This window comes from Pseudophryne corroboree, assembly GCF_028390025.1.
Source record: "Pseudophryne corroboree isolate aPseCor3 chromosome 3 unlocalized genomic scaffold, aPseCor3.hap2 SUPER_3_unloc_55, whole genome shotgun sequence".
In the NCBI taxonomy this organism is placed as follows: Eukaryota; Metazoa; Chordata; class Amphibia; order Anura; family Myobatrachidae; genus Pseudophryne; species Pseudophryne corroboree.
In genome coordinates, this window is record NW_026967547.1 from 96225 (window position 1) to 121983 (window position 25759).

General features: G+C 43.5%; 2 protein-coding genes across 2 annotated transcripts in view; both read left to right on the plus strand.

Moving 5' to 3' along the window:
- LOC134984437 (zinc finger protein 585A-like) overlaps positions 1-25759 on the plus strand; it is a 133187-nt gene that overhangs the window by 48562 nt on the left and 58866 nt on the right. Inside the window, exons 5-6 of the mRNA XM_063950016.1 lie at positions 2106-3402; positions 24471-24486. Of these exons, the coding sequence (XP_063806086.1) occupies positions 2106-3402; positions 24471-24486 (1313 nt within the window). The remainder of the gene's footprint in view (positions 1-2105; positions 3403-24470; positions 24487-25759) is intronic.
- LOC134984440 (gastrula zinc finger protein XlCGF71.1-like) lies at positions 3344-7280 on the plus strand. Its single transcript, XM_063950019.1, has one exon. It carries the CDS (start codon positions 3422-3424, stop codon positions 3896-3898), a length of 477 nt encoding a protein of 158 aa, XP_063806089.1. The 5' UTR covers positions 3344-3421; the 3' UTR covers positions 3899-7280.

Consider the following 25759-nt stretch of genomic DNA (forward strand, 5'->3'; position numbering starts at 1 on the left):
TTTACAACTTTGCCGAGCTGCTACTTGGTCAGGGTCTAACACTTTTGCAAAATTCTACAAATTTGATACCCTGGCTAAGGAGGACCTTGAGTTCTCTCATTCGGTGCTGTAGTGTCATCCGCACTCTCCCGCCCGTTTGGGAGCTTTGGTATAATCATGGTCCTTACGAAGTCCCAGCATCCACTTAGGACGTCAGAGAAAATAAGATTTTACTCACCGGTAAATCTATTTCTCGTAGTCCGTAGTGGATGCTGGGCGCCCATCCCAAGTGCGGATTGTCTGCAATACTTGTATATAGTTATTGTTAACTAAAGGGTTATTGTTGAGCCATCTGTTACGAGGCTCCGTTAATATTTCATACTGTTAACTGGGTATAATATAACGAATTATACGGTGTGATTGGTGTGGCTGATATGAGTCTTACCCGGGACTCAAAATCCTTCCTTATTGTGTCAGCTCTTCAGGGCACAGTATCCTAACTGAGGTCTGGAGGAGGGTCATAGTGGAAGGAGCCAGTGCACACCAGGTAGTCCTAAAGCTTTCTTTAGATGTGCCCAGTCTCCTGCGGAGCCGCTATACCCCATGGTCCTTACGGAGTCCCAGCATCCACTACGGACTACGAGAAATAGATTTATCGGTGAGTAAAATCTTATATTTATTACTTTATTCAGCTCTTTATACACTTAACTTTGTGTTTAATATTTCAACGATTTATCTTACATACTTTACTGTACTTAATAAAGGTTATATATTATTTATTAGTGCGCAAACAGGACAGCACTTTCTCTTCTTTGGTGTTTTTTTATAGCAATGTCCATGTCACCTCTAGTAATCCCACATGAGCATCCATGTCACCTCTAGTAATCTCACATGAGCGCCCGTGTCACCTCTAATAATCCCACATGAGCGCCCGTGTCACCTCTAGTAATCCCACATGAGCGCCCGTGTCACCTCTAGTAATCCCACATGAGCGCCCACGTCACCTCCTAGTAATCCCACATGAGCGCCCACGTCACCTCTAGCAATCCCACATGAGCGCCCACGTCACCTCTAGTAATCCCACATGAGCGCCCATGTCACCTCTAGTAATCCCAAATGAGCGTCCATGTCACCTCTAATAATCCCCCATGAGCGTCCATGTCACCTCCTAGTAATCCCCCAAGAGCATCCATGTCACCTCTAGTAATCCCACATGAGCGCCCGTGTCACCTCTAGTAATCCCACATGAGCGTCCGTGTCACCTCTAGTAATCCCACATGAGCGTCCATGTCACTTCTAATAATCCCCTATGAGCGTCCATGTCACCTCTAGTAATCCCACATGAGCGTCCGTGTCACCTCTAGTAATCCCACATGAGTGCCTGTGTCACCTCTAGTAATCCCACATGAGCGCCCATGTCACCTAGTAATCCCACATGAGCGTCCATGTCACCTCCTAGTAATCCCACATGAGCGTCCATGTCACCTCTAATAATCCCACATGAGTGCCCATGTCACCTAGTAATCCCACATGAGCGTCCATGTCACCTCTAATAATCCCCATGAGCATCCATGTCACCTCTAGTAATCCCACATGAGTCCCTGTGTCACCTCTAATAATCCCACATGAGCGCCAATGTCTCCTCTAGTAATCCCAAATGATCGTCCATCTCACCTCTAATAATCCCCCATGAGTGTCCATGTCACCACCTAGTAATCCCACATGAGCGTCCATGTCACCTCTAATAATCCCACATGAGCGTCCATGTCACCTCTAGTTATCCCACATGAGCGCCCACGTCACCTCTAGTAATCCCACATGAGCGCCCACGTCACCTCTAGTAATCCCACATGAGCGTCCGTGTCACCTCTAGTAATCCCATATGAGCGTCTGTGTCACCTCTAGTAATCCCACTTGAGCGTCCAGGTCACCTCTAGTAATCCCACTTGAGCCTTCCATGTTGATCAAGATCCAGTCTAAGCATCCTAGCTTTTTTGTTTTTTTAATAAACATAAAAGCAATGATTACAGGTAAAAGAAAATGGCAGTTATAGAATTATATATTGTATCCTGTAACATCCTGGGTCTTGTCTGCTCATTTTATATATTAATGTATTTTATTTCCAGCAGATGGACCCACAAGCAGGAATATCTCAGAAGTACATCTAATGTTATCCCTGGATTGTGAAATAACAGATAATGACAGTAGACAGGATTCTCCAGGAGATAATACCATTACCCCAATTATACATCAAGCTCTATCAGCTGATCCCCCTGATCCTGGGAAATGTTCTCCTGATCACTCTATTACAGCTCTGAGATTAGATACAGAGTTTCCCTGTTCTACAGATGCCAAATGTTTTACACAGAACACAAACCGTATTACTCATCAGCCAGCTAAGGCAGGTGAGAGGCCATTTCCATGTTCTGAGTGTGGGAAATGTTTTACAAATAAATCAAATCTTGTTAGACATCAGAGAAGTCACACTGGTGAGAAGCCATTTCCATGTTCTGAGTGTGGGAAATTTTTTACAAATAAATCAAATCTTGTTACACATCAGAGAAGTCACACAGGTGAGAAGCCGTATTCCTGTTCTGAGTGTGGGAAATGTTTTGCACAGAAATCGGATCTTTTTATACATCAGAGAAGTCACACAGGTGAGAAGCCGTATTCCTGTTCTGAGTGTGGGAAATGTTTTGCATCGAAATCATATCTTGTTACACATCAGAGAAGTCACACAGGTGAGAAGCCGTATTCCTGTTCTGAGTGTATGAAATGTTTTCCACAGAAATCAGATCTTGTTACACATCAGAGAAGTCACACTGGTGAGGAGCCATTTCCATGTTCTGAGTGTGGGAAATTTTTTACAAAAAAATCAAATCTTGTTACACATCAAAGAAGTCACACAGGTGAGAAGCCGTATTCCTGTTCTGAGTGTGGGAAATGTTTTGCATCGAAATCAAATCTTGTTACACATCAGAGAAGTCACACAGGTGAGAAGCCGTATTCCTGTTCTAACTGTTGGAAATGTTTTAGACAGAAATCAGATCTTGTTACACATCAGAGAAGTCACACAGGTGAGAAGCCATTTTCCTGTTCTGAGTGTGGGAAATGTTTCACACAGAAATCAGCCCTTGTTAAACATCAGAGAAGTCACACAGGTGAGAAGCCGTATTCCTGTTCTGAGTGTGGGAAATGTTTTACATATAAATCAGATCTTGTTAGACATCAGAGAAGTCACACTGGTGAGAAGCCATTTCCATGTTCTGAGTGTGGGAAATTTTTTACAAATAAATCAAATCTTGTTACACATCAGAGAAGTCACACAGGTGAGAAGCCGTATTCCTGTTCTGAGTGTGGGAAATGTTTTGCATCGAAATCATATCTTGTTACACATCAGAGAAGTCACACAGGTGAGAAGCCGTATTCCTGTTCTGAGTGAATGAAATGTTTTCCACAGAAATCAGATCTTGTTACACATCAGAGAAGTCACACTGGTGAGGAGCCATTTCCATGTTCTGAGTGTGGGAAATGTTTTGCATCGAAATCAAATCTTGTTACACATCAGAGAAGTCACACAGGTGAGAAGCAGTATTCCTGTTCTAACTGTTGGAAATGTTTTAGACAGAAATCAGATCTTGTTACACATCAGAGAAGTCACACAGGTGAGAAGCCGTATTCCTGTTCTAACTGTTGGAAATGTTTTAGACAGAAATCAGATCTTGTTACACATCAGAGAAGTCACACAGGTGAGAAGCCGTATTCCTGTTCTGAGTGTATGAAATGTTTTCCACAGAAATCAGATCTTGTTACACATCAGAGAAGTCACACTGGTGAGGAGCCATTTCCATGTTCTGAGTGTGTGAAATGTTTTAGACAGAAATCAGGTCTTGTTACACATCAGCGGTTTCACAGGTGAGAAGCCGTTTTCATGCTGTGAGAGAAATAAATCCGCTCTTGTTGAACATATTAGACATTACCCAAGCACGGAACCATTTAAATCTTCTGGAGTATAATTATCACTGTCATGCAATGTTCCTCAAGGGTCAATCCTATCTCCTATGCTTCATGCAATATACAGTCTGGTCCATATATATTGGGACATCAACACAATTCTCATATTTTGGGCTCTATACACCACCACAATGGATTTGAAATGAAACAAACAAGATGTGCTTTAACTGCAGACTTTCCGCTTTAATTTGAGGGTATATACATCAAAATCAGGTGAATGGTGTAGGAATTAAAAGGTTTTTATATGTGCCTCCCACTTTTTAAGGGACCAAAAGTAATGGTACAAACTAAACAATCCTAAATCAAATATTGTAAATCAGTAGATCAGTGCGCTCGTCCAGTTCAACAAAAAGTACTTTACTACTTAATGTGGTCGCAGCCCGGATCAGTGTTTCGTGAATTGAGCTTTGACATATTTTCCAAGGGCGATCTGATTACCATCTCCTAGATGAAGACCTGGATACAATATCCATACTGATATGCAAATATTTATTTATCTGGTACGCATATAAATTTTGTGTGATAACTGAATTTAATCCCAGATACGGAAATATACTACGCTATATAGCGATTCTTTGTGTCTCCTAGCAGCATTTAGATCCCAGTAGTAACCTGGACTAAAGAATGGGGGACTGATATGCCATGTGTCAAGCCGTAATCCGTACGCTATAATATTCTTGCGTGTGACAAAACTAGTGATGAGCGGATTCGGTTTTACTCTGTTCTCAAAACGGCATCTTATTGGCTTACAGATGTCATGTGTTTTGGATAGCCAATAAGATTCTGTTTTGAGATCTGAGTAAAACCGAATCCGCTCATCACTAGACAAAACTGATTGAAAAATACTACACCATAGTCGCTCTCTTGTTTCTTCCTTTGTTTCCAGAATCCTTAATTAAACTTTTACTTTTTAATACTTTGTTGCAAATCCTTTTGTCAGTTACAGCCTGAAGTCTGGAAAGCATAGACATCACCAGATGCTGGGTTTCATCCCTGGTGATTCTATGCCAGGCCTCTACTGCAAATGTCTTCAGTTTCTGCTTATTCTTGGGGCATTTTCTCTTCCGTTTTGTCTTCATGAAGTGAAATGCATGCTCAATCGGATTCAGGTCAGGTGATTGACTTGGCCATTGCATAACATTCCACTTATTTGCCTTAAAAAACCGCTTTGGTTGCTTTCGCAGTATGCGTCGGGTCATTGTCCATCTGCACTGTGAAGCACCTTCCAGTGAGTTCCGAAGCATTTGACTGAATATGAGCAGATAAAATTGCCCAAAACACTTCAGCATTCATCCTGCTGCTTTTATCAGCAGTCACATTATCAATAAATACAAGGGAACCAGTTCCATTGGCATCCATACATGCCCAGGCCATGACACTACCACCACCATGCTTCACTGATGAGCTGGTAGGTTTTGGATCATGAGCAGTTCCTTTCCTTCTCCATACTCTTTTCTTCCCATCACTCTGGTACAAGTTGATATTTGTCTCATCTGTCCACAGGATGTTGTTCCAGAACTGTAAAGGCTTTTTTAGATGTTGTTTGCAAACTCTAATCTGGTCTTCCTGTTTTATTGCTCACCAATGGTTTACATCTTGTGGTGAACCCTCTATATTCACTCTTGTGAAGTCTTCTCTTGATTGTTTACTTTGACACATATACACCTATCTCCTGGAGAGTGTTCTTGATCTGGGCAACTGTTGTGATGGGTTTCGTGCTATTTAGTACACTAGTAGTGTACTAAATAGCACGAACAGCTTGTAACGTAGAGTGGCAAGTTTAATCTTTCTATGTATAATGGAGAGAAATAAAAGCTCCTCCCTAAGTTCCTGGATGCCAAATCACTGTCCTTAGTATCTCTGTACAGTTTTTTCTATTAGAGTACTAATTAGCAGGAACAGCTTATAATGTACAACACAGATTCTCTAACGCCGACGATCTACAGTACTGTGTTGCTCGAACAGTTAGTTGCGTCAGAATACACTAATTTATATTTACTGGTATGCCTATACGTGCTCATTACCGCTGTGTATTTTAGATAGTGAATGAGTCACTCCTGCAGATTTACCCCGATTTGTGTGAAACCTGTGTGTACCCTTCTGTTGAATGTTTTACAATGGATTACACAGAAAAAATAATAAAGTGAATGTCACTGGAACACAAAAAAAATTGACACTTTGGGAATCGAACCCGGTACTCAGCGTGGCAGACCGGAGCCTTCATCGCTAGCCCACAGCACTGCATGGAAGATTCTCAAGTTCATGTGTAAAAGTACTGCCAAGAGCGATTCCTCCCCATTGGTGTTTGTTTATGCCGTTAGGGGACTCGGACGCTCATTTTGTGCACTGTACATACTGTAAAGTCAATGAGCTACATTATTCCTTTCACACATTAGTTGTGTCTGCATACACAAGTGTTTTAACACGTTCATTTGCATCTGTATAAACTATACACACAGGGATTTGGCATCCAGAAACTTAGGGAGGAGCTTTTATCTCTCCCCATTATACTTAATACTACGGAATTTGGACACTCGCATATCCCTAACATCAATAGACCATACTGTATCTGTAACACGTTAATTTGCATCTGTATATGCTGTACTATTTGCACCTGTACTGTATATACTGTCATAGACTTTGACATACTGTAGCATAATGTAGAGTAATGAGATGCACCAGTAAAGTAGTTCTTACGCTGTAGTTTAGTATTGTATTTTAATGGAGACCACACGCTTGGGCATTGGTGATTTATAAAAGCGACATCTGGTGGATGATCTTAGGTATTACACTCAAAGGTAACGCCAAACGCTCTGTGTGCCTTCCTACGACTAGGTGCGCCTCCTTGCGCCCAGGTACGCTGCGTATGCCTGATCGCGACTAATGCCTCAGCCAGCCAAGATAACGGAGGACCCGTCTGTATATTTACTTCCTAAATAATACATCCCAAATGCTTAGGTCTTTTTTCTGCTGTTTATTTTGTATCTTGTGCTTTGTGTAAATGTGAATGTCTAATACCAGTTTGCACAATCTGTATTGCTGCACGACAATATGGCGGCCATAGGAACGTGTTTTCACTTCTAGTTTGCCTAACTTGTTGCAGACACTCATCTTGATCAGGAGTGCCGAGTGTTTTCTGATACAAGCTCCTGTCCATATATACCCTGTACATTACCATGTGCATTAGAGTCACCCGGGTTCCATCTGCGGTGGTTTGTTGTATGTTACATCTATATGGTGCGGATACTCCCCTGTATTTCATAATAAAAGCTTTTGTTTGCATCTAATTATTACATTAAAGCTTTTATTTTTTATTCTGTTTTATATTCCCGTCTGAGTAATTACACCATAATAAAAAGGATGGATAGGAATAAGATACCACCGGGTGCCACAAATTTAATAAATAGAATAAGATGGGTATACAATACGTCCCTTATGTAGCTGGATTCAATTTCAGATGACCAGACTTGTCTCCTCATTTATTAATATATTCACATGTGAAATATAAAACAGAAAATACCATCATGTGCAGACAGTATAAAATTTAATAAACATCATGCAAGATGTAAACATGTAATAAGAATAAAAAACGGATGACAGCTACAGTGGAAACACAAAATAATTACCAGATGGTCTGAGAACCCAATAGAAGTTCTCAGACAAGCTCTTAAATCACCAACGACCACCCGGATCAGGAAGCTGGGAACAGGAATCTGGTCCTTATTAAGCAGGATCGACTGGCTGGTGAGATGTGCAGAGGTTATTCTCAGACCATCTGGTAATTATTTCGTGTTTCCACTGTAGCTGTCATCCGTTTTTTATTCTTATTACATGTTTACATCTTGCATGATGTTTATTAAATTTTATACTGTCTGCACATGATGGTATTTTCTGTTTTATATTTCACATGTGAATATATTAATAAATGAGGAGACAAGTCTGGTCATCTGAAATTGAATCCAGCTACATAAGGGACGTATTGTATACCCATCTTATTCTGTTTATCAAATTTGTGGCGCCTGGTGGTATCTTATTCCTATCCATCCTTTTTATTTGTAACTTTGGTGTCTGGGGAGAGGCATCTACATTGGTGTAATTGACCCTAGGGCCGCCCTCCATTGTCTGCTTGTTGCGCTGGGTGTGGTGCACAGAAATTATCTTTTTCCAATTACGCCATAATGTCTAATCTCGGAGTGGACCCCAGAAGATGTAAAGAAACCTTGTAACTGTTCCATCATTCTGTTTTGTGTAAGCATACAGGTAAGTGATGGCACGGTGGTCACTGACTGTCACATTCAGGTGGTATAATGGAAGTGGACTATCTGGGCTTATTCTAGTCTACTGCAGAAATAAAAAAACTCAGCCTTTATCCTGCTTAAAAAAATGACAAAGCCCATAAATCAAGCTTGGTCGGACAAGACAGTGTCCACATTAATGGTGGCACATCATATAGGCTGAGGACCCATGCTTCTGCTATATATGGCATAACCCTCTTTGTCGACAAAAACCTTCCCTTCACCATTCACAATGTCCACCATTGCCCTTTCAGAAGGGACACAACTTTGCTTGTTCCACCTACTTCACAGAGCCCAGGCCCATCTCCATGACCATGTCATGTTTATCTGGGAGGTTCATGGCCTGAGATGACCACAGAACCACCAGGTAGTTGCCAAGGAGAGAGAGGGGCAGCGCTGTCAATAGCAGCTGGTAAGAGGGGTGGTAAATCCCCTGGTGGATAAATATACAGCAAAAGAAAAGAATTACCAGCGCTGGCTGATCATGTATGATTAATAGGTACTATACATCCGAAAGGCTTAGTGAATTAAAAACCACAGTTATTCCACATGTAAAAACACACAAAAAAAAAAAAAAAAAATAACATTGAGAAATAAATTATTAAAAATTAGAACATGCCACAATATGCCTGTGTTGATGATTTAGATGTCCACATGAACTGCTAGTGGACATTTCCAGTGACATTGGTCCTCTGAGTGTCATTAGCCGTTGATGTGGACATCTAAATCATCAACTCAGGCATATTGTGGCATATTCTAACTTTTAATAATTTATTTCCCAATTTTTTTAATTTTTTTTAATGTGTTTTTACATGTGGAATAAATGTGGTTTTTAATTCACTAAGCCTTTCGGATGTATAGTACCTATTAATCATACATAATCAGCCAGCGCTGGTAATTCTTTTCTTTTGCAGTGGCCAAGAAGAACCCAGACTCCCCAGGAACTGGAGAGTCCAAAGATCCACCCCGCATGAGGTAAAGAAGGGACAACCACGGGGTCTGGCTCACCTATTTCCTTCCTAAAAGCTGCTCTTTACCCAGTTTGGTACCTGTGGGATCCCACTCCAATTTCCCTTGAGAGTCCTTACCCTCACTAATCCCTTCTGAACCTACCAGTTCCTTCCCCTTCCAACCACTCCTCATTTTTAAGCTTTTCACCACCTGCTGTGTGAGTCCCATCCAACTACTCCATTCCTTGACTCATTGGTGTAGCAACCCCCTTCTCCCCACCACCACCACACTGCTACACTGCAGTTAAGCTGTGAGACTTGCTGCTAGCAGTACTCACTACTCAGCACACACTCACATCATGATTACACAGCTGTGCCAGAGACACTGTCTCACTGACAACCAGGACGAGACACTCCCAGAAAGACATGTATGTATGAGTACGGAGAGAGTGGGCGCAGTGGGGCTGCATGACTGACAGCTGAGCCTGTCACGTCAGTGAGGTGGATGGGGCATCCCATTCCCAGCTGGAACAGCACAGTATTTGTAAGAGCCGGAGCGGAGCAGGGCTACTGGCTGACAGCCTATCATCTCGGTGCAGCGGCAGAAGTCTGTAAATGATGGGAAATAACATCTGGCCCATGGCTACTGTGAGGAAATGAGAGGTCTGTGACAATATAGCTATGCCTCATTTCTTATGTCAGATATGTACTTTTTATCCCCATATCCCTATACATTCATCTGTTTCCTCATTCTCCATAACATGTCCATTACTGCTCACCCAATATTGTGTTTAAATCAACCTTAATATTGTTAATATATGCAATTGTGTTACGTTATCTGTTACCCTTTAGATAATGTATTCATGTTAGACCTAGTTTTCTATTGTTTACTACCACCACAGTGGACACTCAAGGATACGTCATATAAGGTACCATTGTCCCTTCTTATTTACTCCCTATTGTCCAACAGTGAGCTGACCAGACATGGTTGCTCTCTGGCTGATGTAATCACCTTGATTAGAATATGTATTGTATTCCAATGCTGTAAGATCCTTAGACAAAGAAGTCACACACACTCCATGTAATATGAAGCTTCTGGGGGTATAAGTAGAGCTAACCAGAGAGCTGAAAGAGATTCTATGCTCCTTGACTAAGAAATTATATTGTGTCAGGAGTTTATGGTGGGAATTGTCATGTGGAATTGGATTACAGAGGTGTGCTGAGCGGTTTATAGCCCATTCTGTTCAATAAACCACTGTTGGTTTTTCATCTACCACTGTGCTTGAGTGATTTGGAACCCAGTATCTTCACAGCTACTATCGATGGCGGATAACTACCTGGCTCTCTGCCTTTGATGGTAAAACTAGTTATCATCAGATAAGAACCATCAATGATTCCTGATCATGAATAGTTGATGGCCAATCCTAGACCAGACCCTGAGAGACCACAGCCACCACCAGATCCCCAATGTGTACCTAGAAGCTTCCACATCTGGCACTTGTTCACCCACCATCAGATCTACCTTCTCCTAGAGAGCCACCTCCACAGCTTTCCACATCTAAGCTGCAGCTGCTGTATAGTTCCTGTGATATCCTCGAGCTCATTAACCAGCTGCACCAGCTCCTCATTTCATGTAACTCTCCCAGCTGCTGTAACAGTTTTTTCTCCTGCAGGGTCCACAGGTTATCCACAGGATAACATTGGGATATGATGATGCGACAGTGGATTTGCACCAAATGGTCAAAGCTTTTGGCCTCCCAGCATGCAGTGGGCCCGTCCACCTCCTGGCTCAGGCAAATCAGTTTTTGTTTGGTGTGGCAGGAGCCAGTCCATGGTCAAGAGGGCTTCTAGTTTTTAGCAGCTATAAGCTTTCTTATTTTTTTTTTATAGTCTTTTTCTTGAGTGATCTTTCTAAAAAGCGTCTTACACCTACCTTAGAGAGAGTAGCTCCAACAATGCCCCGCCGAGTCATGACAACGCTTACCCACATGTACAGTGCTGTTTTGGCGGGAGTCTGCATCGGATATACTAGCAAGTCCAGCAGAAGTTACTTGGCTGTGACCGGAGCATGGGGAGAAGGTAAGGCATCGGTTCTGCTTAGAGGGGGAACACGGACACAGCCGCACTGTTTTGGAGGAGACTACCAGTCACTGATGCTGCTGCCACCTAGGGTGCACCGTGCTAGGCTCCAGAGGTAGTATGAGGCCACCATCCCTGGGATTGATGTCAGCTGTGGGGAGTCAGACGCTCCCCTGCTCACCCCTCCCATGAACCATTTTCGGCTTCCATCTGAGACACTGTGTATCTAAAAGGACCCAGTCGCAGCATAGGCAGCTGTGTGACTGGTGCGGCTTTGTTCACTTGGGCATCTGTGTTCACTGTAGGTTCACGGGGCGAGTGTGTACACTATTATGTCTGGATCCACTCAGCGTTCGCTAACGTATTGATCGGTCCTGGAAGTGAGGTGAGTCTTGTCGTATCCCACTCTCCTGAGCTGGGTAATACAGCACTAAGTATCTAACTACCTTTTGAGTATGAATAGTTGGATATGTGCTTAATGCATACGAGTCTAATAATTATTACTGTTGTTTCTTTTGCTATGCGTCTGAATATGGCTAAACTCCTATATAAGGTAATAGTCACATAGTTACATAATTAGTGAGGTTGAAAAGAGGCAAAATGCCCATTGGGTTCAACCTGTATTCTGTGATCAGCTGATCATATTATAATGTACATGCTGATGTAATGCTTAGTACCAATTGACAACAATGACTCTTACCACTCCCAGATTAATGTCACTGTGTTAAATGCTATAACCCTGGATACTCTTTCCAGTTAGAAATTTGTCTAATCGGTTTTCAAATGCATTTACAGAGTCTGCCATTACTATCTTCTCCGGCAGGAAGTTCCAAATTTTTATTGCCCTTACCGTGAAGAAACCTTCCCTACGCTGTATACGGAAGCCTTTCCTCGTACTCCAGTGTCTCTAACCATTTAATCAGTTTAGTAGCCCGCCTTTGAACCCTTTCTAGTTCTCCTATATCTGTTTTATAATATGGTGCCCAGAACTGAACACAATATGCCAGATACAGACGTACCAATGATTTGTACAGTGGCAGGATTACATCCTTGTCCTTGGTCTCAATGCCCCGTTTTATGCATGCGAGCACTTTACTTGCCTTTTTTGCAGCATTTTGACATTGTGTACTGTAAGCCTATTATCCATGAGCACCCCCAAATCTTTTTCCACCACAGTCACCCCTATTTCTCTAACGTCCATGGGGAATAGACGAGACTGGGCACATCTAAAGAAAGATTTAGGACTACCTGGTGTGCACTGGCTCCTCCCTCTATTCCCTTCCTCCAGACCGCAGTTAGAATCTGTGCTCGGCCGAGCTGGATGCACACTAGGGGCTCTCCTGAGCTCCTAGAAAGAAAGTATATATAGGTTTTTATTTTACAGTGAGATCTGCTGGCAACAGGCTCACTGCACCGAGGGACTAAGGGGAGAAGAAGCGAACCTACCTGCTTGCAGCTAGCTTGGGCTTCTTAGGCTACTGGACACCATTAGCTCCAGAGGGATCGCACACAGGACCCGACCTCGTCGTTCGTTCTCGGAGCTGCGCCGCCGTCCCCCTTACAGAGCCAGAAGCAAGAAGGTCCGGAAAATCGGCGGCTGAAGACTTCTGTCTTCTCCAAGGTAGCGCACAGCACTGCAGCTGTGCACCATTGCTCCTCATGCACACCACACACTGCGGTCACTGAGGGTGCAGGGCGCTGGGGGTGGCGCCCTGAGCAGCAATATTAACACCTTGGCTGGCAAACTTACACCATATATAACCCCAGAGGCTATATAGGTGTATATTAACCCCTGCCAGATATATTAAAATAGCGGGAGAAAGCCCGCCAAAAAAGGGGCGGAGCCATCTCCCTCAGCACACTGGCACCATTTTCCCTCACAGCTCCGCTGGAAGGATTGCTCCCTGGCTCTCCCCTGCAGTCCTGCACTACAGAAAGGGTAAAAAACAGAGGGGGGGGGGGCACAAATTTAGGCGCAGTATTATATATATATGCAGCTATAAGGGGAAAACACTCTTTATAGGTGATATCCCTGTGGTATATAGCGCTCTGGTGTGTGCTAGCATACTCTCCCTCTGTCTCCCCAAAGGGCTTTGTGGGGTCCTGTCCTCTGTCAGAGCATTCCCTGCGTGTCTGCTGTGTGTCGGTACGGCTGTGTCGACATGTATGAAGAGGAAAATGATGTGGAGGCGGAGCAAATGCCTGTGAATGTGATGTCACCCCCTGCGGGGTCGACACCTGTGTGGATGGACTTATGGAAGGAATTACGTGACAGTGTCAACTCCTTACACAAAAGGTTTGACGACATAGGACAGCCGGCTACTCAGCTTGTGCCTGTTCCAGCGTCTCAAATGTCATCAGGGGCTTTAAAACGCCCGCTACCTCAGGTGACAGACACAGATGTCGACATGGATACTGACTCCAGTGTCGACGACGATGAGACTAGTGTACCCTCCAATAGGTCCACCCGTTACATGATTGAGGCAATGAAAAATGTATTACACATTTCTGATAATACCCCAGGTACCACAAAAAAAAAAGGGTATTATGTTTAGTGAGAAAAAGCTACCTGTAGTTTTTCCTGCATCTGAGGAATTAAATGAGGTGTGTGAGGAAGCGTGGACTTCCCCCGATAAGAAATTAATAATTTCTAAACGGTTATTGGCAGCGTACCCTTTCCCGCCAGAGGATAGGTCACGTTGGGAAATACCCCCTAGGGTAGATAAAGCGCTGACACGCTTATCAAAAAAGGTGGCACTACCGTCTCCGGATACGGCCGCCCTAAAGGAACCTGCTGATAGAAAGCAGGAAACTACCCTTAAAGCTATATACACACACACAGGCATTATATTACGACCAGCGATTGCATCAGCTTGGATGTGCAGTGCTGCTGCTGCGTGGTCAGATTCCCTGTTGGATAATATTGATACTATAAATATAGGGACAATATTTTGCTGACAATAGAGCATATAAAAGACGCTGTCTTATACATGCGTGATGCACAGAGGGATATTTGCCGGCTGGCATCAAAAATAAGCGCTATGTCCATTGCCGCCAGAAGGGGGTTATGGACTCGGCAATGGTCAGGCGATGCCGACTCGAAACGGCACATGGAAGTTTTGCCCTATAAGGGGGTATAACTGTTTGGGGAGGGTCTTTCGGACCTTGTGTCCACAGCTACTGCTGGGAAATCGACCTTTTTGCCACAGGCTACCCCACAGCAAAAGAAAGCACCGTATTATCAGGTACAGTCCTTTCGGCCCCAGAAAAGCAAGAGGGCTAGAGGCTCATCCTTTCTGCCGAGAGGCAAAGGTAGAGGGAAAAAGCTGCAGCACACAGCCAGTTCCCAAGAGCAGAAGTCCTCCCCCGCGTCCGGTAAGTCCACAGCATGACGCTGGGGCTTCACAGGCGGACCCGGGTACGGTGGGGGCCCGTCTCAGGAATTTCAGCGCACAGTGGGCTCTCTCACAGGTGGATCCCTGGGTCCTTCAAGTAGTATCTCAGGGATACAGGCTGGAATTCGAGACGTCTCCCCCCTGCCGTTTCCTAAAATCTGCCTTACCGGCAACTCCCTCTGCCAGGGAGGCGGTGTTGGTGGCTATTCAAAAACTGCATTCACAGCAAGTGATTGTCAAGGTACTCCTCCTTCAGCAAGGTTACTATTCCACAATGTTTGTGGTACCGAAACCGGACGCTTCGGTGAGACCCATCTTAAATTTAAAATCCTTGAACACTTATATCAAAAGGTTCAAGTTCAAGATGGAATCGCTCAGGGCGATTATCGCGAGCCTGGACGAGGGGGATTACATGGTCTCCCTGGACATCAAGGATGCGTACCTACATGTCCCCATTTACCCTCCTCACCAGGAGTACCTCAGATTTGTGGTACAGGACTGTCACTATCAGTTCCAGACGCTGCCGTTTGGGTTATCCACGGCACCGAGGGTCTTTACCAAGGTAATGGCCGAAATGATGATACTCCTTCGCAAGAAGGGAGTTTTAATTATCCCGTACTTGGACGATCTCCTGATAAAGGCGAGGTCCAAGGAACAGTTGGTAGTGGGGGCAGCACTTTCTCAGGAAGTGCTGCAACAGCACGGCTGGATTCTCAATATTCCAAAATCACAGCTGGTCCCGACGACACGTCTTCTGTTCCTGGGAATGATTCTGGACACAGACCAGAAAAAAGTGTTTCTTCCAGTGGAAAAAGCCGAGGAGTTGTCATCTCTAGTCAGAAACCTCCTAAAACCGGGACAGGTGTCGGTACATCAATGCACTCGAGTCCTGGGAAAAATGGTAGCTTCCTACGAAGCAATTCCATTCGGAAGGTTCCACGCAAGGACTTTCCAGTGGGACCTGTTGGACAAGTGGTCCGGGTCCCATCTCCAGATGCAACAGCGGATAACCCTGTCGGCAAGAACCAGGGTGTCGCTGCTGTGGTGGCTGCAGACGGCTCATCTACTAGAGGGCCGCAGATTCAGAATACAGGACTGGGTCCTGGTGACCACGGATGCCAGCCTTCGGGGCTGGGGGGCAGTAACACAGGGAAGAAATTTCCAAGGGCTGTGGTCAAATCAGGAGATTTCGCTTCACATAAATATTCTGGAGCTAAGGGCCATTTACAATGCCCTAAGCCAAGCAAGGCCCCTGCTTCAGAACCAGCCGGTACTGATCCAATCAGACAACATCACGGCGGTCGCCCATGTAAACAGACAGGGCGGCACAAGAAGCAGGAGGGCAATGGCAGAAGCCACAAAGATTCTCCGTTGGGCAGAGAATCATGTGTTAGCACTGACAGCAGTGTTCATTCCGGGAGTGGATAACTGTGAAGCAGACTTCCTCAGCAGGCACGACCTCCACCCGGGTGAAGGGGGACTTCATCCAGAAGTCTTCCACATGCTGGTAAACCGTTGGGAAAGACCACAGGTGGACTTGATGGCGTCCCGCCTCAACAAAAAGCTATAAAGATATTGCACCAGGTCAAGAGACCCTCAGGCGATCGCTGTGGACGCTCTAGTAACACCGTGGGTGTACCAGTCGGTTTATGTGTTTCCTCCTCTGCCTCTCATTCCCAAGGTACTGAGAATAATAAGGCGAGGAGTGAAAACTATTCTCGTGGTTTCCGGATTGGCCAAGAAGAGCTTGGTACCCGGAACTTCAAGATATGCTTGCAGAGGACCCTTGGCCTCTGCCGCTCAGACAAGACCTGCTGCAGTAGGGACCCTGTCTGTTCCAAGACTTACCGCGGCTGCGTTTGACGGCATGGCGGTTGAACGCGGGATCCTAAAGGAAAAGGGCATTCCGGAAGAAGTCATCCCTACCCTGATCAAAGCCAGGAAGGATGTCACCGCAAAACATTATCACCGCATTTGGCGAAAATATGTTGCTTGGTGTGAGGCCAAGAAGGCCCCAACGAAGGAATTTCAACTGGGTCGATTCCTACATTTCCTGCAAGCAGGAGTGAAGTTGGGCTTCAAATTGGGGTCCATTAAGGTCCAGATTTCGGCCCTGTCGATTTTCTTCCAGAAAGACCTGGCTTCACTGCCTGAAGTTCAGACATTTGTCAAAGGAGTTCTGCATATTCAGCCCCCTTTTGTGCCCCCAGTGGCACCTTTGGATCTCAATGTGGTTTTGGTGTTCCTGAAATCACATTGGTTTGAGCCACTTAAGACTGTGGATTTGAAATATCTCACGTGGAAAGTGGTTATGCTGTTTGCTCTGGCTTCGGCCAGGCGCGTGTCAGAATTGGCGGCTTTGTCCTGTAAAAGCCCTTATCTGATTTTCCATATGGATAGGGCAGAGTTGAGGACTCGTCCTCAGTTTCTCCCGAAGGTGGTATCAGCTTTTCACTTGAACCAACCTATTGTGGTGCCTGCGGCTACTAGGGATTTGGAGGATTCCAAGTTACTGGACATAGTCAGGGCCCTGAAAATGTATATTTCCAGGACGGCTGGAGTCAGGAAAACCGACTCGCTATTTATTCTATATGCACCCAACAAGCTGGGTGCACCTGCTTCTAAGCAAACTATCGCGCGCTGGATTTGTAGCACTATTTAGCTGGCGCATTCTGCGGTGGGACTACCGCAGCCTAAATCTGTAAAAGCCCATTCCACAAGGAAGGTGGACTCATCTTGGGCGGCTGCCCGAGGAGTCTCGGCTTTACAACTTTGCCGAGCTGCTACTTGGTCAGGGGCAAACACGTTTGCAAAATTTTATAAATTTGATACCCTGGCTGAGGAGGACCTGGAGTTCTCTCATTCGGTGCTGCAGAGTCATCCGCACTCTCCCGCCCGTTTGGGAGCTTTGGTATAATCCCCATGGTCCTTACGGAGTCCCCAGCATCCACTAGGACGTTAGAGAAAATAAGAATTTACTCACTGGTAATTCTATTTCTCGTAGTCCGTAGTGGATGCTGGGCACCCATCCCAAGTGCGGATTGTCTGCAATACTCGTAAATAGTTATTGTTACACAAATCAGGTTGTTATTGCGAACCATCTATTCAGAGGTTCCTCTGTTATCATACTGTTAACCGGGGTTCCTATCACGAGTTATATGGTGTGATTGGTGTGGCTGGTATGAGTCTTACCCGGGATTCAAAATCCTTCCTTATTGTGTCAGCTCTTCCGGGCACAGTGTCCTAACTGAGGCTTGGAGGAGGGTCATAGGGGGAGGAGCCAGTGCACACCAGATAGTCCTAAAGCTTTCTTTAGATGTGCCCAGTCTCCTGCGGAGCCGTCTATTCCCCATGGTCCTTACGGAGTCCCCAGCATCCACTACGGACTACGAGAAATAGAATTACCGGTGAGTATATTCTTATTTATTTCCCCATTTTGAGTGTACGCTGCTTGTGTGTTTTTTTTGTCCCAAAATGCATAAGTTTGCATTTTTCTATATTGAACCTCATTCCCCATTTAGACACCCAGGCTTCAAGTTTAAATAAGTCATTTTGTAGAGACTCCAAATCGCTATCTGAATTACCTTACACATCTTAGTATCCTCCACAAAGATTGACACTGTGCTTTCCAAGCGTATTCCTAGATCGTTGATAAATATATTGAACAGTTGCACGCCAAGTACGGACCCTTGTGGTATTCCACTAACTACTGGTGCCCAGCTGGAGAACATCCTGTTGACCATTTCTCGTTGTACTCTGTTATCCAGCCAATTACTTATCCATGTACAAATAGTATATCCTAGACCAAGATCCATTAATTTGATGATCAGTCTCCTGTGAGGCACTGTATCGAAGGCTTTTGCAAAATCTAAATACACCACATCCACTGCTTTTCCCTGATCAAGATTCTCGCTCACTTCCTCGTAGAAGCTAATTAAGTTAGTTTGACATGATCTGTCCCTTACAAACCCATGCTGACTTTTGCTAATAATCTTATTAACCTGCAGATAATCCTTTATGCTATCCCTCAAGAAACCTTCCAATATTTTGCCCACTATAGAGGTTAAGCTAACTGGTCTATAGTTACAAGGATTATTTTTAGTTTCCTTTTTTAATAATGGCACTACCTCCACTATGCACCAATCCTTAGGTACTTTGCCTGTTTGAACTGTGGATTATCAAGTATAGGGATTTTGCTAGCTATGACCTAAGCTCCGTAATAACCCTCTGATGAAAACCATCTGGGCCTGGTGATTTATTAATCTTTATTTTGCTTAGTCTCTCAAGGACAACAAGTATTCAGCCAAGAGTCATTACCATCACTATCTTTATGCACTACTTTCTCCGACTGATCCTCCCTGGTGAATACTGAGGAAAAAAATTGTTCAGTATTTCCGCTTTTATTTTATTGTCGTTTATCAAAGCTCCCAATTCATCTTTTAACGGGCCTACATTCTCCTTCTTTAACCTTTTACTGTTTATGTATTTATAAAACTGTTTAGGATTGCTTTTACTCTCTATAGCGATTTGCTTTTCGTTTACAACTTTTGCTGCGATTATTACTTTATTGCATTTTTTTTGCATTCCTTGTAATGCTGGAATGACTCCTCCCCTCCATTAGATTTAAATGTTTTGAAAGCACGCCTCTTTTTAGCCATTGCTTCTTTGACCTCCGTATTAAGCCATATTGGTTTGTTTTTAGTACTCCTGCGTTTACTGTTCATAGGAATTAATTTGTGAATATTGCTATCAAGCAACCCTTTTAAAGCATCCCACATTTCCGTTGTGTCTTTACCATGAAACAAAACTTCCCAATCAATCTCGTTTAGTGCCTGTCTCAGCATATTGAAGTTAGCTTTTCTAAAGTTAAATGTTTTAGTTGTTCCCTTATAGCTGTTTCTTGAAACTGATGTCAAATGTGTTCATATAGTGATCACTGTTTCCCAAAGTCTCCCCAACTTTAGTGTTTGATATAATGTCCACAATATTGGTAATAACTAGGTCCAGAATAGTTTTACCTCTAGTTGGGTCCTAGACTAATTGAGTTAAGTATTGATCCTTTAATGTATTTAAGAACCTGCTGCTCCTAGTTTTTACACATGAATCGTTGCTCCAATTCATATCAGGATAGTTAAAATCCCCTAACACTAGGATGTCCCCCATTCCCGCAGCTTTTTCAATTTGGTGTAAGAGTTGTTCCTCATCATGTACACTAATATCTGGTTGCTTGTAGCACGTGCCAATGACTAGTTTCTTTGCCTCTGTGCCCCCACTTGTGATCTCAACCCATAGTGACTCCACGTTATCTCCAGCCTCCCTGAAAATACCCTCTATTAAGTTTGGTTTTAGAGATGGTGTAACAAAGAGACATACCCCTCCTCCCCTTTTGGTAGCCCTATCCCTCCTGAAAAGAGAATATCCCTCCAAATTCACAACCCAGTCGTGAGAGTCGTCCCACCATGTTTCCGTAATACCTATAATATCATACTGAGACTTTGATACAAGCCATTCCAATTCCCCCATTTTACCCGATAGGCTTCTTGTGTTCACAAGCATACATCTTAGCTTAGCCTCTCCATTGCCCGTTTGTTTTAGTGGTATCTTATCTATATTTACAAGAGCCTTTCTAGACTTACCCTTACTGACTGTTATTCTTCTCCCTCCCTTTCCACCCCATCATGCTTAATACAGCCTTCCTCACTACTATCTCTATCTGACCTATAAGACTTTGTAAACCCCCTCCCTGATGTTAGTATCCTCCCTTATGCTAAGCACATTACTTTCTATATACCGTATTGCTGAGCCATATCCGTCATTAGGTAATAAATTGGGAATATTTTGGGCAATACCTGTGTCAGTATTTCCGGTGTCAATACCCATGCAAATATCCTTGCATCTGATCTTACGCTCCCCCCTTCTCCACACCCAAATTGTTCACTACCCCTATCCTTACTGCTCTCACTAATTAACCCGCAGATTCTAGCTAAACCCTCCCCCCAGGCTCCTAGTTTAAAAGCTCCTCCAACCTTCTAATCCATCATGACAAAGATGCCGCCTGACTGAGAAGTCCACCCAGGGTTCCAGGAACACAAACCCCTCCTTCCTACACCAGTCTCTAAGCCACACATTTACCTCCCTGATCTCCCTCTGCCTCCCTGGGCTAGTGCATGGCACTGGTAATATTTCGGAGAATATTACCCTAGATATCCTTGCCTTAAGTTTCTTGCCTAAGTCCCTATAGTCTTTCTTAAGGACTTCCAACCTACCACTAACTTTGTCATTGGTGCCAACATGCACCAAGATCTCCGGGTCTTTACCAGCCCCTCCCAACAATCGACCCTGTCCGCGATGTACTGTACCCGAGCACCCGGAAGACAACAGACTATGACGATCATGGTCCCTGTAGCAGATTGCCCTGTCGTCCTGATAATAGAATCCCCTACCACCACAATCTGACTAGATACCTATCTTTTTTCCTCCGGTTACATCATTTCCTCCCTGCCATCCTCAGAACCTTCATCAAATTGGGCAAATTTATTGGGGTTTGGGGGATCGGAGATGTCCTATCTTCCCCTCCCCCTCTTCTTCCTTCTAACCATGACCCAGCTGTCTACCTGATCTTCCTCATCTACCAATGATCCCCTCTGCAACTCCTCCACCATTCTATCTAAACTTTGCTTGAGATTGTGAATGCTCCTTAGTCTCGTAACGGTCCGTTCTAGATCAGTTACCTGGGCTTTCAGGGTGGACATAAGCTCACATTGCGCACAGATGTACCCGCACTCAGACTGTTGTGTCAGGTGCGCATACATCATGCACGACATGCATTGAATGAGATTCCCAATCTCAGCCACCCCGATTTTTTAATTTGTGCTAACTCCCTGCTACCTTCAGAAAATCAAAAAGAGGGGGACAATCAATATACAAGGAATATATAAGGAACAATAAACAAATAAAATAAAGGAATAAGGGACAATAAATAAATAAAAATATATATAAATAAAGGGATAGGATAAGTATACATTTAGTACAAAGACAGGGACTCAACAATAAAATGCAGTAATGGACAAAGGAAGACAATCAGTTATACAACACAGTGGGAAAAGCTAATAGGGAAATTTACTACTCATCTGCTCCACTGATCTGTGCACAGAAGTTGTAAAGAAAAGTTTTTCAAACCAGCAGTGCTGCAACGTCCGCTGAAGTGGTCACCCCCACTTCCAAAAAACCACCAAACAATGCACAAGATGCAGATGTGCGCAACCCCCGGGGTAATACGGGATTAATGCTTGAATATTAACTCCGTAGGAAATAGTCAATTACTTTAATCCTTCCTTAAAAATTAGAACAGAATTCCTCTTTTTTCCCTCAAAAGAACAGAAAATGAAGGAATATATAGTGAAGTACAGTTTTATTAAAAAAAACTGCCTACAATTTAAAATAGTATTAAAAACAATTCCACCAACATTTGATGGGGCAAATCTGCATGCCAGAATAAGTGGGGTCCCCAGTGATGGTTACCCTATAGCGCTTGTGAGATAGTGAATAAGTACCTCCCAGGAACTCAGCACTGTTTCTCCTCTGGCTATGGCAGTCCTGGGTACCTTCACAGATTCTTTATTCTGCTGCAGTCTGTCCCACAATACCAGCGCGTTTCTGCTCACAAGGAGCCTTTATCAAGGTATGGTGGAATAGAGAACTGGGGATATTTAAACCCAGTGCTGTGGTGTGATTGGTTTAGACTGTGCAGTGCAAGTAAACGTCTCCCTCTATATGTTACCTCATAGGGCTTATTTTAGAGGGTCTTATGTAGATATTTCACAACCCCTTTGGTGGTAAAATCATAAAATAATTATTTTTAAATACTTGAAAACATTAAAAAGAACCGTAATTGGGTGTGCGTTCCAACTTGTGGAACGCACACCTGACTTCCGCTTCCGTCCGCTACTCGTTCCTATTTGTGGCGCGAGCTTGTCAGTTTGTGTTACTCCTCCCGCGGTCTGGAACGCACACGATTTCCATTTCCGCGCGGACCCCGTGCTATTGGCCGTGGTGATGTAGTGTACCTGCATCTAGGATTTCCATTCACGGAGGCCCCGATCGTGGAACGCATTTTTGGTTATTATGCGTTCCACAGACCTGCATTTAGGACGTAATACAAACAAACTTGCTAAAAAGAAATAAAATGGCCCCTTATAGCAATATAATCATGAGTAGTATGAAAAAAATTTTTTAGGTATAAAAAAAGGTTATATGAAAATAACACCATAAATAGTGCCGGAAAGTAATTTTGAGAATGTCTTCGTAACCCCATGCTTATTGATAATATGTGTACAAATACAGCATTATGAAGGCAGGGGTGGAAATGAAAAGTAACCTTAAAGGAACATATAAATAGATTTTCATAAAATATATATATCAATAAATTATTATAAAAACCATTTGAGTCCAAAGTCCAGGTGTAGTCCTTTTGGAGCTAGAGTGCCCATATTATAAATCCACCTCATTTCAGTCTGTGCAAGATTCTCCTCCGGCCACTGGCTCTCCCCGACCGCTGGCTTCCCCCTTGCTGCCGGCTTCTGGCTCTAGCACCTTGCTGCTCCATCCTTGTGTGCGCCTTCGTGTCTGTGCGCCAAATGTCACTTCTGGTTCTCAGTAATAGGTTTCTCCTACATACTTGAAATGTATTTGTAGTTGATTATGTGCTCATATTGCTTATTATACTAATGTATAACCTGTGACTGATGAATTTATAATAATTCTGTCAGTTTTTTCTGTCTATTTAAATCTTCAATGCTGGTGCAAAGCAGGGTAGGGTCGGATTTTAGGTCACTAACAAAATTTAAAGTGATTACAGTCACAAATTGTGTAGTACACTGTGCAAGTGTCTGATTATTTATCATGTCTAAGGGGGTAATTCCAAGTTGATCGCAGCAGGAACATTTTTAGCAGTTGGGCAAAACCATGTGCACTGTAGGGGAGGCAGATTTAACATGTGCAGAGAGAGTTAGATTTGGGTGGGGTGTGTTAAATCTGCAATCTCTTTTGCAGTGTAAAAATAAAGCAGCCAGTATTTACCCTGCACAGAAACAAAATAACCCAACCAAATCTAACTCTTTCTGCACATGTTATATCTGCCTCCCCTGCAGTGCACATGGTTTTGCCCAACTGCTAACAAAATTCCTGCTGCAATCAACTTGGAATTACCCCCTAAGAGCGACAAGGGTGAGGAAAATACACTCAAAGCAGCACCAACACTCATATCCTGTTAGTCAAAGCTGAGCTAACCTCTCAGGATCTGGTTCAGAAAAATTGTTTTAGCTTTCACCAAAGTCTCTTGAAAAATCCAAGGAGGACATAGGAGCAAGTCGAACCCCCATGGGCTACCTTTGTACAGACATTATCCAGTATAGCTCAGTGGATATTTCCAACTTCTGTACCAGAGATAGGTTACAGTATTAACCCTTACATGCAGCATTCCTCCTGAGGTTTATCAGCAGGGGAAGCAGCAGCCTCTCAACAAAAAGAGGCTGAAAGGCTAGTGGTAAGTAAAGCACATAGACATGAAACAACATCTTCACAGTCTACACATGCTTCAGATGAGGATTCGTTGGAGAATGAAGACTCATTACACTCTGGTTCTGCATACGAAGATGAGGAAGGAAGGTCTCGGCTCAGTGGACATATCTGAGTAAATTAATGTGATGAAAGCCATTCTATCCTTAGAAGAATCAGCAGAGCCTGTGTTAAAATCCAAGACATCTGTGTTTAAATGTCCCAAAACAGGACTGTGCTTTCTGGGTCAGAACAGCTGAAGGAAATTATGAAAGAGGCTTGGGCTACTCCCAGTAAGAAATTAAGAATTCCAGTGAAATGGAATTCCAATTAGCCTCTTCCAGCTGAGGACTGTTTAAAGAGGGAGGTGTCCCCTAAAGTAGATACGCATGTCATTCGATTAGCGGGAATATCTATATTACCTCTGCCTCCAACATCATTAAATGTCATGGATAGGAGAGTGGATGGTTATCTAAAAAAAAACATTTTTTGCCTGTCTGGGACAATCGTAAGACCAGTCATGGCTTCAGCCTGGCTGGCAAAAGCAGTGGCTGCCTGGGCTGATGCATTGGAAGGGGATCTTTCAATTGAATCTAGAGAGCAGAAATCTCACGTAGCACATATCAAACAGGCTGCAATGTTTTTGGAAGAAGCAGCCTTGGATATGGGTACTATTGCCTCTCAGGCATCAGCTTCAGCAGTAGCCGCTCGCAGAGTGGTTTGGCTATGTACATGGAAAGCTGATTCAGAATCCAAAAAGGTTTTGGAGTCTTTACCTTTTACTGGAGATATTCTTTTTGGTAAAGAATGAATCAGTATCTTGGAGTCAGAAGCAGACTCCAAAAATGTGAAGTTTCCTTCCACATACAAATTCAAGCCTAAAATTCCAGCTTTTCAGCCCTTTCCGTCTCAAGGGAAAACAAAAGGAAAAGGAGATGGAAACAGTCCCAATACAACAAGTCTGGTGTTAAAGATGAATTATAAAAATAATTAAGAGTTCTCCGTTGTGATGATATTCAGCATATAGAATTTATTACCAAAGAGGGAACCGCTCCCAATATTCTGCGCAGAGGAGCGTGGACCAAGACAGAATTCATCAATGAGCCTGTGTCTTTAGAACACTGACTTTACATTATTTATACCATAACATTATACAATTATTCAGAGCTTATTTACACACAAGGCGTACATATAGATTAAATAATGGAGATACATTGGTTGATGAACAATAAGGGGAAATGCCAAATATGGTCAGATTAGCTAATTAAAGAGAGTGGTTTTATCCATAAGATGGCAGACTTGTCCATGAATCTTGAATCTCCTATACATAACAATTAGGTTCTCTAATAGGCTTCGTTGTCATAAAGGTCATTCTTGTTCATAATAACGTGTTGTTATCCAAAGTGAAGGTCCATCAGATATTCCATGATATGTCCTTGTTCTGCCACAAAGTCTCATACAATATCATTGAGCACTCGTTATCTACACACAG

Coding starts and splice junctions, on each gene's coding strand:
- LOC134984440 (XM_063950019.1), top strand. CDS start 3,422: ATGAAATGTTTTCCACAGAAATCAGATCTTGTTACACATCAGAGAAGT.